Raw genomic sequence first — 16,830 nt, forward strand, 5'->3', positions numbered from 1 at the left:
AAAAAAAAAAAAGAAAACAGGTCCATAAAGTACCCCTCATATTAGCCCGTTACAAATTTGAAAGTTTCATAACATCTAACATTTTATATCCTATGATCTAAATAAATCGCCAAATGACACATTTTCTTCCAGGTCCAGAATTTAATGGTCAGAACTTATAAGCCAAAAATTAGCAGTAAAAATATAAGATAATGATATATTGAAAAGAACTTCCATAACAGACCATTGACCCTTTATCTTGTACTAAAAAAGGGCATCCTGAAAAAGCAGGTTGGTGGCTGAGATAAGGCAAGAGCTGCCCTGTTTCACTTAATTAGAGAAACCATGTATCCAGAAGTCAGAGTCCAGATAAGGGTTTCAACAGTAGTGCATATATGCAGCTTACCAAAGCTTACCTTTTGATTTACATTTGCTCAGCAACCTGACTTTCCTAAGGTGGCAATTGCATTGTCGTAAGCATTTTACAAGTATGAACTCATTTTATCCTCATAAAAACCTTATGGGGGGGGCGCCTGGGTGGCTCAGTTGGTTAAGCGACTGCCTTCGGCTCAGGTCATGATCCTGGAGTCCCGGGATCGAGTCCCGCATCGGGCTCCCTGCTCGGCAGGGAGTCTGCTTCTCCCTCTCCCACTCCCCGTTTGTGTTCCCTCTCTCACTCTGTCTTTCTCTGTCAAATAAATAAATAAAATCTTTAAAAAAAAAAAAAAAGTAACAGTGATGAACTTGTGTGCATCGAGGGGTAAGATTTAAAAAAAAAAAAAAAAACTTATGGGGTAGGTGTTATTTCTGTTCCCATTTTTAGTGAGAAAACTGAGGTCTAAGTAACTTGCCCACAGTTCCACGGATAGTAACTGGAGCAGCCAGGATTCAAACCCAGGCAGTCCGAATTCAGACGCTTAGGCACTGCAATTTATCACGCCAATGTAAATACTCTCTGTGTTAGTTCAGACAAAGCACTATCGGGCCATAAAACTAAAGCTGTCCGGACCCCAAGTATCCTGTGTGTTCTAGTAAAAAAAAAAAAAAATCAGTCTCTAACTAGCATTAAGTCTTTTGATCAATATACCTTTTTCTATTTTTTAAGGGAATAAAGTCATTTATTTCAGCAGAGAAATAACTTCAAAGTATTAGGTGTTCATTTATGCAAGTGTCTCATTTCTTCTTTGCTTTTGAAATAACTCCACTCCAAAATGCAAATACTTTTTAAAATAATAGGATCAAATAAAAAACACATTAATATGGTGGACTATACATATATTAGTGTATTAATTATCTTTACATTTTTTTAAATGATAAAACAAATTACAACCATTTCCTATTTTTTTCATATAGTCTTTTCCCTCCTGCTTTTGCATTTTGGAACATCAACATGAACATTATAAAACTGCTTCCCAAGAGACATATTCAGAAAAAGTATTTTGTGCCAGAATTACCTCTATTGAAAATTTATGACATTAAAAATGAATAACCAGGAAGGGAATACAATGTGGAGAATTCCCACATTATTTTTGTAGTGGTGTATTCTATATATACTTCCTATTACCAAGCACCAATTAATTAAGGACCACAATCCGAAAGGCACCAATGAGAGCTTTAGAAGGAGAGGAAACATCCCATCTTACATGTTATCACCCTGTAGGCTGGGAGGCATTTCCAAGTCCTTCTGGACACAGCATGAATTCAAAGCTATGGATATGATATGAACCCTCCCACAAAGCTTCAAGATAACTTTTTAATACATCTTTGGCCAAGCAGTTAGACCCTTCACGACATCAACTATTAAATTAACATTATACTTCTATGTTAACACAGAATTTTTAATGCATACTTGTCTGCTTTAATAACAATTAATTCACCAGATATTCTATATTCTATGAAATGAGGATGTTTTCGTGACCACTCACAGGGACTCAACTTTAAGGCTGCAGTCATGTTTTATTCCGCCCCCCCCATATCCCCCCTCCCACCCCGGGCAATACAACCTTTTCACAAAAGTCCTGAGCCAGAACCAGTTTACAAAGGTGTTACTCTGCTGAGCAGCAAACTGCCCCCCATCCTCCAGCCCCCTAACCCTCATCGAAAACTACCAGCATCAAGTCCAAAAAATGACTAATACTGATTTAAAGCTACATCTAAGTCACAATGTTTTACAACTCAAGATGGAAACAAGACTTGATTAATGTGATAGCAACTATGTGACAGAAATCTAAAAAAGCATTCTCTTTGTAAATGCCTCAAGAAAGACTCATGGAACAACATAGTGATGAAACTTCAGCTTTTCCCACAGGATCCATAGTATAGTTTAACTCCTAATCCCATCAGGTACATTAATAGTTATCTAAGTCCTGGCTTTCAACTGGGGGCAATCCTATCATTCTATGGAAAATCTTGACTAATTAAATAAAATTGATATTGAACTAATCTAATGGAAAGCTATATGTAGCATCTGAGCTATGAATCACAGATAGATTAATCAGTGGAACAACGTGTAAAACAAACAAAAAGAATGAGGAAAACAGTTTTATTTCATAAACTCTACACTGAATGCAAATTTTTAAAAGATCAAGTTCTTTGCATTGGAATTTAAAGTATCTCTGGGTAGCAAGCTCATTTGCTTACTCACATCCCTAAAACCTGAAATTCAGAAAATAGTATCAAGCAAGATATAAAACATCCCTGGGGCTCAATCTAACCATATGTAAAGTAAGGAAATTATAGGCCGAATGATTTCTAAGGTAATAAACAAACTTAATTCTATACCTATAGTAGAACCTAGAAAGACACACAGTAAAACTAACATTTCCATTAGCTTTTAAAAGTAGATAAGAAGTGGGCGCCTGGGTGGCTCAGTTGGTTGGGCGGCTGCCTTCAGCTCAGGTCATGATCCTGGAGTCCCTGGATCGAGTCCCGCATCGGGCTCCCTGCTCGGGAGGGAGTCTGCTTCTCCCTCTGGCCCTCCCCCCTCTCATGTGCTCTCTCTCATTCTCTCTCTCTCAAATAAATAAATAAAATCTTTAAAAAAAAAAAGTAGATAAGAAGTATTATTTAAACGTCTTACACCCAACCATTAAAAAGTGACAGTTATAAATCTCAGTCTTATCAGTGTGGCCAAAATAATTTTCTTTTTTCTCCTTTCTCTTTTCTCCTTCTTTTTCATTCTAGTTCAATCTTTAATATGTGTTTTCACTCCAACTGGAAAGAAATCTAAATGTTAGTGGCTCCAAATAGGAAGATGGGCATGTCTGTTTCATTGGATTCCTGACATAAGCTAAGTATAGAAACTAGAACAAAGCAAAAACTAATCATTTTCCATTAAGTTGTTCAGCAATGATTTTGGATGTTTACCAAAAAACATGTGGGTCAAGAGGAAGAGATGTCATTACAGATGTGGTCAGACTTCCATATTAAGGAAGGAGGTGTTTTCCTTTGTCCAGACCAGTGGGAGGTCTGGCAGGCCTGAGCAGTATCTCAAAATAACCAATGTGTCAAGAATTAAGGTGAAAGGAAATAGATTAACAATCCTCTTTGGGTGAAAACCAGATTAAATTTCATGAGTATGTTTCTTTTAGGTTGCTCATTTCTGCATCTTCTCAGGATTTGAAATAAACTCCTTATATATACATGTGTACCTCCAAATGAGCAAATTCATGTCTATTAATTCAGAATTTAAATTGGGCTTTGATTGAAGGCCACAGCACAGTACTAAGAAATTGTCAACATGGAATAGAGTAGAAACAGGATTTCTGTTTGCAATCAACATTTTAAATGATCATTTGTGATCTTTGATTACACCAGGCATCACATTTTCCCTACTATATATCCATCATAGCACTGGAATGTTGGCATGCATTCACGAGACAGCCAAAACTGCGTTTTAAACTGAGAGTGATATTCAGTTGGAAGAATTTATGAATTTTTATAAGAACATATTTAGACCTCTAATCACCTTGATTCTGAAGCAGTATCCTGTCTAGTACAACAGGAAAAGAAGGAACGACATTAGCACACAGAGAGAGATATATGTCCAAAATCAGGATTTAGAATAAAAAGGCATTCCCATTAGTCATCAATAAGGCATAGATAAGGCAATAATGAACCATGAGTTATGATAATACTATTTTTATCAGTGAACACAAGAGAACTACATGAACCAAAACTGTACCACAAAGTACTTCATCAGCAAAAATCTTATTTTCTCACTGACAAGTCTTATAAGTGAATAGAAGTAATGATGATCATTTTACTTTTGACCAATGAACTTCAACATAAATGAAAAGGATATATATTTGATAAATGAATATTATATAAATATACTATATCATCACAATTATAGTTTAGTCACTAAACAATGAAATAACATTAAATTTTTAAAAATTAATTCAAAGGTAGAACAAAACATATGCTTATTCCTTTTCCTTAATCATTTCAATGCTGCACAGATAAACCTACTTATCAATAAACCATGATGTTAAAAATATCTTGTCTCCTTTTTCTCAGCCTGCTTAAAAACAGTAACCTCACATGCTTTTAATAATTCAGAATAGAGGTCCTAGAGAAGGATGCTTAATCTGAGTTTCAAATTTCAAATTAATAGGCTTTTTAAAAAGTAGTATATGTTAGCCCATATGCTAACCTACTCTATACCTTATTTGACTATGCATAGAGATACAACTAATAAAATATGAGATACTCAAGTGAAAAGAAAATTATAATTTATAGTATTCTGAACTTCCTCCCCTTACCATTCTGAGTAGTTCCAGATATTATGCTAATTGTATACACATAATGTTCTCTCTGAAAGCAGTGATGAGAAATGTAGATTCAGAAATCACTGGGTTAAAACCATGCTCTTGAATATCCTTATTCTTAGGAAATATATACTAAAGTATTCAGAGTAAAGGGACATGATATATGCAACCTATTCACAAATGGCTTAGAATAAAGATACATGTATGCATATATTTACATATATACATATGTATATACATATATTTACATATATATTGCATGTACATATATTTACATATATATCTTAACGGATAGAGGGAATAATAAAGAAAATGTGGCCATTTTTAAAGTCGATGAATCTAGATAAAAGGTTTGCAGGAGTTCTCCATAATCTTTTTCAAATTTTCTGAAATTATTTCAAATTTCTGAAATTATATCAAAGTACAAATTGAAAAAAACACCCTCTCCAAGACTGTAACTAGTAAATTTATGTCCAAGTGACTTACTAGATGAAATAAACCTATTAGAATTTTGTCCAACAATTTTACTACTGTGGATGTAGTCCTCAATAATGCATAGATATGCACTACTAATAATATATAGGACTACTTTTTTTTAAAGATTTTATTTTGTTAAGTAATCTCAACACCCAACATGGGTCTCAAACTTATAACCCGAAGATCAAGAACCAGACACTCTACTAACTGTGCCAGCCAGATGCCCCAGCAGTACTCTTTCAATAACCAAAAACTAGAGGCGCCTGGGTGTCTCAATCGGTTAAATATCCGACACTTGATTTCGGCTCAGGTCATGATCTCAGGATCGTGAGATCAAGCCCCATGTTGGGCTCCGTGGTAGGCATGGAGCCTGCTTTAGGATTCTCTCTGTCCCTCTCTCTCTGCCCCTCCCACTGCTCACACTCTCTCTCTAGATAAAAAAAAATTAAAAAATAAAAAAATAACCAAAAACTAGAAACAATCCACATGTCCACTAGCAAAAAATAAAATAAAATAAAATAAATTGTAACATATTAAATGGAATACTATACAGCAATAAAAAATTAATAAAGTGCACATAAAAATGGGAATGAATCTCACAAACTAAGGTGCAACAAAAGAAACCAGAATAAAAGAATATATGCTGTATCATTCCATTTATATAAAGTTCAAAACCAGGCAAATATGAACTATGGTGTTACTGGTCAGGAGGAGGGGAAGTAACTGGGTGGGAAAAGGCGAGGAACTGTGGGAGTGCTGATAGCATTTCAGTTATTGACGCGGGAGTATTCACTCTGTGATTATCCACTGAGCTGTATCCTCATGACTGGTGTACTTTTCTATGAAAATAAAAATTTTAAGTCTCTTTTTGGCCTACTGATTCTAGGCTTGTCAAATTACAAAAAAAATAAGTAAATAAAAAATGTACAGATGCCATAGAAAAATGTACAAAAATGTGCTCTCTGATTTTTAGATTTTCTCAGAGCCAAGAAAATACTACAAAGTACAGAAAACAGGATTACTTTTAATGATCCTACAAATTTAAAAGTTCCCCACGTTTCAATATATCACTTCAAGTAAGATAGCTAAAAAAGTGGAAATTTTCAATGCAAAACTAATATATACTTGCCTCTGACTTCAATATCCTTCTATTAGAATGAGGTACAGAGGACTAAGAAGAGATAAACAAGAATAATGCATACACTTAAGCAAACCACTGAAGATGAATATGTAATGCCCTACACTATAAATAATCTAAACACTGCAAATAATCTAAGAAAAAGTCACCATTTTGGTATTCTATGTCCTGTTCACAGCTAACCTTTGACCTCAATGGCTTTTCCTAATTGTCACTTTCAGGCATGCTTCTGTTTCCAGAAGAAAACTGGGATTGTCCAGATGCTCACTTTAACTAACAGAACAATAAGAAACTGCCAACATGTTTCACTGGAAGTGCTGTATTCCTATTCATAGGTAGTACTATGGAGATAAGGCAAACTGATATTTTTATATATGTACGTTCTTGGTTCTCTCAGATCACGGCATATTCCATACATATTATACTGTTTTTGTAGCTAATTTCTTTTAACTCTTCTCCCATAAGGTTGTCCTTGAAAAACCTCTTATTTATGTTTTTAATATTTATTTTTTTAAAGTAATCTCTACACCCAACGTGGGGCTCAAACTCATGACACCGAGATTTAAGAGTCGCATGCTCTACTGACTGAGCCAGCCAGGGTCCCCCAGGAAAAAAATCCTTAAAATCAGTTCATCATTAACTTTCTTCACTAGAAACTCAATGTATGAACAGGACTTTGTACTAATTCTGAGGAAATTCAGATTCAAATTGTTTTTAATCCAATATTAACTATCTTTCTTGGAGCGAAAACAGTTGGCATACATAGACAAAGGACACTCAGTGATAATTCAAGAATTAGTCTAATGTAACCAGTTACTGAAGGTTACCCAGTTAAATGCTAACTTTTGGGATTCCTTAAGTCTGAAAGAAATGAGGCCAAAAGAGTATTCCAAGAAAATCTTAGTGGCACACAGGCTGATTGATAACAGGTATCCCTCTCCTTGACTGCAAGAATTGCCAAATATCAAATGCCTAGAATCAACCCAAATGTCTATCAGCAAGTGAGCAGATAAACTGTGGTATATGAATTGGAACACTATACAGCAAAAAAAAAAAAAAAAGAATGAGTCAAGCTACACATAAAAACCTGAATGAATGTCACAAACTTCTAAGCCAGCAACAATCAATCCGTTTAAAAGAATTCCCAAGTTAATTCACCACTTTCCAGAGGCTGTCAATATCCCACTAATAATTTGGATAATCAGTAAGATTTCATAACTTTAAATTTTTAAAAAAGACAATTCCCCAAAAATCACTGTATCTAATTTCGTGTAGCTAAAAGCTCAAAGAAGAAGATTTAAAAGGCTATATATATTTTCAATATTGGGAACAAAACAAAATCAAATATCTATAAGATTCAAGAAATCCTTCATGCTCTCTGAAAGTTGACATCAACACGATAATATACTCATTATGTAATTACACCGAGTTTCAGAGAAGTAAGTCTATGTCATTGAAAACTCAAAAAATGCCTAGGAAATATTCTATATACTTAAAAATAAAAATATATCGTATCCATCACTTTAGTACACATGTTTAAATCAGTGGCTTTTGGATTCCATATCATATGTCCAGAGAGGCTAAGAAAAAAAAGCACGATTTGGGGGGGAGATTTGTTTAGTATGTGTTAGCACCCAGGCTTGTTGCAAACAATACAAAGCTTAGACTCTGGAGCATACAGCGAAGAATCACACAAATAGTACAAAAAGATATAACTCAAAAAGTAAGATAATCATGTTGTTAAAAGCTTTAAAACACTGGTTTTAAAAGTTTTCTTGATAAAATTCATTGGAATTGAAATTGACATATCAGAAATGGATTAGAACAAGCACAGCATACGGATGCATACAAGTCACTCCAAAATTCATCAGCCACTTTTTAGTAACATATCAGTATATCACTGCAGAAAACTTTGCTTTGCAAACAGAGGACACTGATCTCACCTGATTTCATTTTCATACTGTGGGGACAGTCTACCTGAATTCTGGTAAAAGCTTTTCAGGAAAGAGGGGGCAGTGAAGGAAGGGGCAGAGAAGGAAGTATGTAGACTTGGAAGGCTGGAGGAAGAGTTACTCTCCTTGTGCATGCGCCGCACTGATGGAAGAATGCTGAGTACAGAAAACACAGCAGATTTGTCTTAATTTAGATTTCGGCAAAAATCTTCATTCACTATGAAAAAGCATTATAAACAGGTTCTTGCTATTAATTTAACCTTTCCTTTTAAAGTTCAGGGCTGGATCTTCTATGGAAAGAGGGGAGCATGCAGTCGTCTCTTTCGATGACCGTGACCTAGCTCACTCTTCACAAATTGAATTCCTCACCCAGCATGAGCAACCAGACGTGTTTGTCTCTAAAAAATTCTTCACGATTTTAGGACAAACGGTGTTTGTTTTTACATGCAAAAGATACCTCAAGGGAAAAAAAAAAAGTAGGAAAGCAGAAATAATTACAGGAAACACGTTCCTGTGACAGATTATCAGTAGTTCAAAGACTTAGCTATTTTAAACATATAAACCCTTCAAAAAATTTAGGAACAACATGTTTGCTTGTCGGAAGCCGTCATAATACCTCTGGCTTAACAAACATGAACGTCTCTGTTCTCCCTGCAGCCTGTGGGGCTGTGTGTCCACAGTTTGCTCTGAATCCTTGGACCTCCTCCACTGACTGCTCTTTTCAGAAGATTCTCTTCCTAGCAAGTTTTCACAATAGCACAAATAGCATCTTTTCATACTGACAAGAATTATTTGAGCATCTACATTATAAGATGTAAGGAGAAATAGAGAAATCATTTATAAGTCTAAAATAATGTTTTAAATTCTTGATAACTTTTCCTGCAAAAAACAGACTTATTGCTTTGTATAAATATAAATATAAATACATATATAAATATAAATATAAGTGAAGTGGTCATTAAAAATGATATACACATTCTTGATATACACATGAATACTTAATCTTTTTTTAGAAAAGCAAATCTGAGAAAAATTAATTCTGTTAATCGCCTTTATTTTCATATGTCCAAAATATCTATCTTATTTCTAAGTATTGAATCAGTCAAAAAACAATACTGACAATAAAATAGTATCCTTAAAAGAAATGGGGGTAAATTTGATAACAACTAATGAGTTCTGGGTTTTCCTCCAACTGGGATCACTATCAGATTCTGTTTCCTGGCTCAAACTCACAGGCAAAGAAGAGAAACAAAATTAATTCTAGGATATAAATTCTAATATGAGCTACAAAGGAAGAAGTAAAACCATTCTGCAATTCTGGATTTACCCCCTTTATTATATCTTTCCAAATGCCAAACAATTTTGCTGAATTATTTTTTAAATACCATCAGATCATTTCTAATGGACACTTCCTGACAGTTATGATATGTGTATTCTTCTTTACAGACATCCTTTTATTCTAGATAAAATTTTTAATAATTTTCATTTTTGGCTTTAATTCATTATGAAATATGGCTAAATTTTATCACAGGTATGAAGGTAACTCAGGCGCTTTTTTTTTTAACCCTTGTATTTTATTACAGGCTAACAGGAAGTCCTACTGCTATGCAGGTGATTTTCAAATTTGCTGACTCTTTCATTAGAGCCATCATCAAGAAGCCACTGAGTAACGTGTTGTCACCAAGTTTTTCAGAGAAAATAATTGCATAATATCTTGTTTTCTCCATTTTTCTGGGAAAAAAAAAGTCTTCATCCAAAATGCTTTAACTCTTGGGGTGTACCTTAAATCTTGCCTTGTTTCCTTCATTAACGAAGGTTTTTTTGTTTTTTTTTTTTAATGAAGGTTTTTATATTTCAATTTATTTTTCTGGTCTTTCTAAAGACAAAATGTTGGCAGCATGAAGTCACAACAGATCTTGACTCCATGTTGATCAAAACAGGTGACAGGACAATTTTATTTCACTTTCCAGAAAGAGGTTTGGACTCACCCGCACTGCTCGCTGGAGCTCTGCCTCAGAAGAGGGGAGCGAACACCATGAGCTCTCCCATCCTGCAAATTCAGCTTTCTCTTTGTGCTTGAAGGTGGGTGGCTGAACGTGTGCGCCCGTCTTCGAAACTGTGGGGAGTCCGAATCCTCTTCAGGGAACGTTTGCCAAGCTGAGGACAGTGGGGAGGCTGGTGGTGTCCCCGGCGGAGAGTCTCCTGGTGAATAGTCCTGAAAAGCAAGTAGAAGTGAGGTCTTTCTTTCCTACATGGATCATGGCAGACCTGCTTCAACACACAGCTCAAAAGTGACAGGGTGCCTCTTCTTCCTCCAGAGTCATGACAAAACTTTTTTATTTTTTTCGCTCAATCCATGCTGAAGGCTAATCAGTATCACCACCACCCATTTCTTCTGATAAGCAGCTGTAACACAGCATCCGTAAAGATAGGCAGAAAGTGAAAAAAATGATAAGAAAAGGTATTCTTTCCCCCTAACACTTTGTGGTAAAATGCTATGGTTACTGTACTTTTCTCACTGTTGACAGAAAGATGAAAAGGCATCATGACCAAAAGAGGGTGGAGTCTGTGTTTACATATCTACTGATTTCCGTGACATATCGGCCGCATGCTTCCTGTACTGTCAAAACAATACCACAATGCTTGAGTGTCCAAGTTTCATGGCAAAGCCTTCAGGAAAATAAAATAAAGCCTGTTAAGCACCTTCCTTCACTGTGGATGTTTCTCTCCCGCGACATGTTCCCTGAGGTAAAATTTTTTTAAAAGACATGGAAAACAGGAAATGAATGAAAAGTGAGCTATGCCGGAATGCCTCTCATATTGCATGGGCAGACATCATAAATCTCTCAATTTAGACGGGTATGCTGTTTCTACTTTCCAAAACAGGTACCACTGCAGAAATGTTTAGCTTGATAAACATGGCTTAGGGTTAATAGACTCAGAGCGAGACTGAGTCTGTCGCAATTCTGTCACCACAAAGTTCAGTAAACATATTTTAATATTTTCCTTAAAAAAATAGGTTGCATAGACCTCAGGTTACATATCGCATGATCCAGGAAGCAGGAAATCAAACCTACTGAGAACTATCTATGAGATAAAGAGGAGCCTAATGTGACAGTTAAAATGGGGAGGGAGGGAATGGGGCGGGGGGAAGTAACACGGGGACAGAACAAAACATAAAAAGATCACTGTATAAGTGCTGGAATTACAGGGCTTATTTTTCTGTGGCTTTGGATCAACAGTTGCCCAAATACTGTCCTCCCAAGCATACTATCTCCAAACAGTAAAAAGCCTGATAGCTGGGAAGAGGATGTGTTCTGTCCTAACACAAGAAAGGGGCGGCTGAGCAGAGAGCAACATGATACTATACAGAGCCTTCTTATTTAAAACAATAGTATTTTTAATTTATTTTAACATTAATTCAATCCCTGAAATTTAATTTTAATAATAATGAATAATTGTTAAAAGTCATAAAGGACTCAGAACAAAATGATGGAGTGATATTACCGTATCAGTGTTGGTTTTTGCCAAGTGGCAATTAGTACTAAAAATGGGAACTGAGATGGGTTACCTTCTCCGAAGCAAGACTGTTGGATCGTTCAAAGCTGTCCATACTTCCAAGCCGACCTCTCATTCTGTTAGCTCCCTGAATGAAGAGAATAAAATTCACTTGTTGGTATGGTTTAAATTTTTACTTTAAAACTATAAAAGGCAGTCACCTCCTTAGGTTAGCCTTAAATGGATCCTCCTGCAGTTTGCTCAAATTTGTCAGCAGTATTCACAGCCATGTCTGCACGATAAAGAAAATAACCTATTTACACTGCTTCTAAATCAGTCATTAGATAACTAGATACTCAGACCAAGCTTTTTGAAGTTACCCTGGTTATAAGGTTAAACATTCTTCATCCATAAGATCAGGAGAACTGGGTTAAGATCAGAGAGTGCCCCATTCGCTTTATGTCTCATACAGATAAACACAACCATGGAAGGCAGAACACACAAACCACAACAGTTATAGAGAAAATGATTTAATACATGCAACCTCCACACAACCTAGATGGCAAACATCATAGTTCCCATTATAGGATTATAACAAACAGGTTTTTCAAAACTGTGTCATAAAATGTATAGACTTAGCTTCATTCATTCTTCCACAATGAAAACTACATCAAGAAAGTATTTCTCTGTAGAAGACTATACATCAGTCTGCTTCAATATTGGTTCTTGTTTTTCTTTTCATGGTTGTTTGGTATGAATTTCATGGATGATCTGAGAAAGAGGAACTGAAGCGATCATCTCATCTACTACATACTTTACTGTTACTACAACTCCTATCTTGTACAATCTGTTTTTCATGTAGTCAGACTAACAAGTACCTCAGCAATCATGATTTTATTACAAAAGTCACCCACAGAACTTGGTGTGGTCAAACATCACATAATCCATCAACTGCAATTTTTTTTTTCTTTTTCTTTGAGCTACCCATTCTAGAAATTGGTCTTTCTGCCCTACTCTACACAGGGTGCAATTTAGACTTTCCCAGGGTGCCTGGGTAGCTCAGTTGTTCAGCAACTGCCTTCGGCTCAGGTCATGGTCCCAGGGTCCTGGGATCGAGTCCCATATCGGGCTCTCTGCTCCTCAGGAAGCCTGCTTCTCCCTCTCCCACTCCCCCTGCTTGTGTTCCCTCTCTCGCTGTATCTCTCTCTGTCAAATAAATAAATAAAATCTTAAAAAAAAAAAAAGAATAGACTTTCCCAGTAATTTTCTTTACTATCAACCTAGACATGTCCTTTAATACTACCCTATGTCGAAATTTGTGTCTTTGATCTCATGTGTTCCTTTTTTTTTTAGTTTACCTCTTCATTCTGGCAGAGTACACACTCCAGGTGCCTTCTGAGAAAGGGAGATTGGGGTATTTCCTCTTTGTGTAATTCCTACCATTTGGCTTTTGGATCTTCAGACTGAACCTTTAAGTTTTTCCCTTGTCCTCCTATTTTCCATTTCTTTGTCATTTTGCGTTACTTTCTGGAAGAGTTTTTCAACTCTCGTGCCCCAGACTTCTGTTGAATTTTTCTTTTTTATGTCTACTACCAGAGTTTTAACAATTCTTTCTTTATCACCCAACTGACTGTTGATTCAATTGCTCACTCCAGTGACTCTTGTTCTCTCAATTGACTGTTTTATATTGATGGTATCCTACACCTGGTTTTATAGAAGCAATCTTTATTTTTATCTATGTATATTAATTATAGTTTTATATTTCTGGTGGCACCATAAATAACAACTATATCAACAGTAAAATTAACAGCTGCGTCAAATATTATTGAGTTCCTACAGTCTGCTATACACCGTGTTAAGCATTTTATAATGCATTATTTCATTTAATCCTCACAAAAATTCTATGAGGTAGGTATAGTTACGTAGCTCAACTTTACCATTAAGGAGACTGAAGTTCTGATAGATTATGTGCCAAAGTTTACACAGCTAGTTAAAGGACAGGGCAGCAACTTGAACCCAGGACATTCAACTTAACAGTGAAACTCTTGAGCTGGTACCCACATCTCCTAGAAACAGAGCTTGGGAAGAGTGGAATTACTAATAAAACTAAGTAGCCGATGCTGGTAATTTTGCAAATATCCTAGAACCTGATTCAAGGTTCCTTCAGCTATTTCAGTTATTATTTCAGTGTTATACAGACCAGGAGATACTTCCAGTAACAAACTATATTTGTGGCTGATAAATGATTCGGTTTATGAGTTTGGCCATGAGGAAAATATTGTAAATATTTTTGCTTTTTCCCATTTTCTTAGCTGCTATCTCCACACCAAACCCGCCTGCATATCTTAAAACAGGTTATTTGGTCACAAGCAAGTAACTAATCAGACAGGTATCAAATCATTGCCATTATTAGAAAAGCACTTAAATCACACATTTTACTTGTAGTAGTGTTTTATCCATATGTTTGTGTGTGTGTATGTGTGTATGTGCACAAGCAAAACAAACTTACTTTAAAATTATCCTCTATCATGGTCGTTAATTCACACGTTTCAACAAGGAAGGACAATGGATAGTAAGTACTCTAAGGGAAGGATGAAATGAGGGGTGTTTTCTTATGATGCATAATTTATACTGTAAATATTCTTCTTTTGAAAATATATATTAATAAATATATTAGTAAAAACTTCCCTTCTGGAAAACTCTGACTTCAGAAAAAGCAAGACAAACAACCAGAATACAAGACTCTGTCTTTTCACCTTTGAGCAGACAGCTTTTTCAGTTTAACTATATGATGATTTGGTAATACATGTGTCAAGCCTTCTCCCTTGGACCCACTTTTTAATTGTTAAATAGCTGAGCTTCTAAGCATTTTAAAAACATAACCTATTTCATAAACAACTATAATTAGTTAAATAAACTGTCTTGACATTTAAAAATGGCAGCAATTATGAGCCAAGCTCTAAGACTGGTGTGTCAATTTTCTACTATGTAACTTAGAAAGAAAGAGATAAACTAACCCGTTTTAGACGTACACAAACCTCTTTTCTATGTAACCTTTAACACAACATGGGTAGCTGCCAACCTTCCCCTTAAGTCCATTCTGTTGCTCATGGTGCAAGCAAGATCTCGTTAGGTCACATAATTTATGGCACTTGGCAGCGTTGTGGGATACAAGCTACAGTATCCGCCTTGACCAAAACAGATGGGCTGTGCCCTTTCAAGTGCAGCCTTTCAAGGCTATGCGAGCGAGAGGCACTTCAAAGTCATCCTTGCAAGCGTTGTGCAGAATGCCAAGGGACTAAATGGGGATAAGGAGAGTAACACTCTAAGTCCCCTTTGGTCGTTTTGTAAAGGACAGAGGTTCCAGAGCTTACCACTATTTGTACCATCTCATAGCTACAGTGGGATATTTTCCTAGCAGACTGACATTTCATCCTCATAGTAACGGGAGGTAAGCACGTTATCAGTACGCACATTTCACAAACTGGAAAACTGGCTTAGGAAAGGTAAATAATTTGTCCGAGATCATAAATCTAAAACCTACATCAATATAAAATCGAGATCATAAATATAAAGCCAGGTGTTGAATTCAGGTCCCCTGACCACCTACTTAAATGGCCTTTCCACTAAAATTCTCACTAAATACTGTGGAAGAGAGGGGAGGGAGGGGAGGAGGGAAGGAGGGAGTAAGAAAGGAAGGAAAGAGAGAGAAAGAAGGAACACAAGTAATTTATAAATACCGAAGGAAAAAAAAGGATAAGAAAATTCTATGAAATGTTGCATTCACACACTTCTGATTAATCTCCTAGAATTCTCTTTTCCTACATTCTGTCTTCTGCTGACAATAGTATTGATAGCTGACCATGTTTGCTATAGGGCTTTTGTTAGAATCAGAAGAATTTCAATCATTAAGAAGAATACCCATGAAAGTATTCAGAGTTTTGGCAAAGAAATAAAAATAAGAACACCCTATATCAGAAGGTACTGTCCTAATGCTGTACCGCACTTAACTTTCTTGACCCTGACACTTTTGAAGACAACAGGCTAGTTATCTTGTAGACTGTACCTCAATGTGGGTTTGTTGACGCTACCTCATGATTCGATTCAGGTATTGCCCCTTTGGCAAGAATAGCACAGAAGTTCTGTACTCTCTGTATCAAGTGGCACAAGATTTCAATTTGTCCCACTGCTGAGGACGCTCCATCTGATCACTTGACTAAGGTGGTGTCTGCCGACCTTCTCCATCATAAAGTTACTACTCACCTCTTTGTAATTAATGAGTATCAATTAAATCCAGTAAATACCCTGATCATGATCAAACTTCCAAGGTATTTGTTCATTTTTCATATCAGAGTAGGTTCATCATTTCCTGTTTTATACAGCAGGTTACAATCCTTTACTATCATTTATTTTGAGGTTTACATGTCAATGGGTGGGAGCCCTTCACGGTCTTTATGACATACCACCATCTTTCTTTGAGCACTCCCTTACTATCTACAACACCAACATGCTCAGGGCTTATCCTGTACTTTCCCCTGCAGTCCTAGAATCAGCCACTTCTCCCAGGATTCTGGTTCCTTCTTGTAGAATGATAAACAGAAACCAGAATCTGGGTGCTTAGTGTCACCTAACCAGGCTTAATTTATTCTTTGGGATTTGCAGAAAAGCTGCTTCCAGCTCCTATCAGTGGACACAGCCAGGGACCATGTACACAATTACACACACACACGTTAATATATATTTAAAAATAAACAAATAAAAATAAATTAACTATATTAAAAATTAATTCAAAAGTACACAGATAGATAACCAGGATTTTACATACCTCTGAGTTGAATCCAACAACAAAATTTATTCTAATTTCTTCCCTCTTCATATTTGCAATTCCCTTTTCCCGAATCCTTAATACAGTTCCATATTTGACCAGTCCCCTGTGCGTAAAATTCTCCACAACTGTCACCTCACCAACGCTCTTCATCCTACTCAGGCTCCGCACATCAGGGCTGCCACCCACACA

At 36.1% G+C, this 16,830-nt stretch overlaps 1 protein-coding gene across 5 annotated transcripts in view; it reads right to left on the bottom strand.

The window, feature by feature from the left end:
- TBC1D4 (TBC1 domain family member 4) overlaps positions 1-16,830 on the bottom strand; it is a 168,795-nt gene that overhangs the window by 29,871 nt on the left and 122,094 nt on the right. For 4 of the 5 annotated variants that reach the window (XM_081815037.1, XM_006733610.3, XM_081815039.1 and 1 more), the window contains 3 exons: positions 11,887-11,961; positions 10,304-10,530; positions 8,307-8,471 (listed from right to left, as the gene is read on the bottom strand). In XM_081815037.1, coding sequence (XP_081671163.1) covers positions 8,307-8,471; positions 10,304-10,530; positions 11,887-11,961 — 467 coding nt within the window. The remainder of the gene's footprint in view (positions 1-8,306; positions 8,472-10,303; positions 10,531-11,886; positions 11,962-16,830) is intronic. The other variant, XM_006733614.3, reaches the window with a different exon arrangement.

This window comes from Leptonychotes weddellii, chromosome 3 (assembly GCF_054177405.1).
Source record: "Leptonychotes weddellii isolate Sample4059 chromosome 3, ASM5417740v2, whole genome shotgun sequence".
Taxonomy (NCBI): domain Eukaryota; kingdom Metazoa; phylum Chordata; class Mammalia; order Carnivora; family Phocidae; genus Leptonychotes; species Leptonychotes weddellii.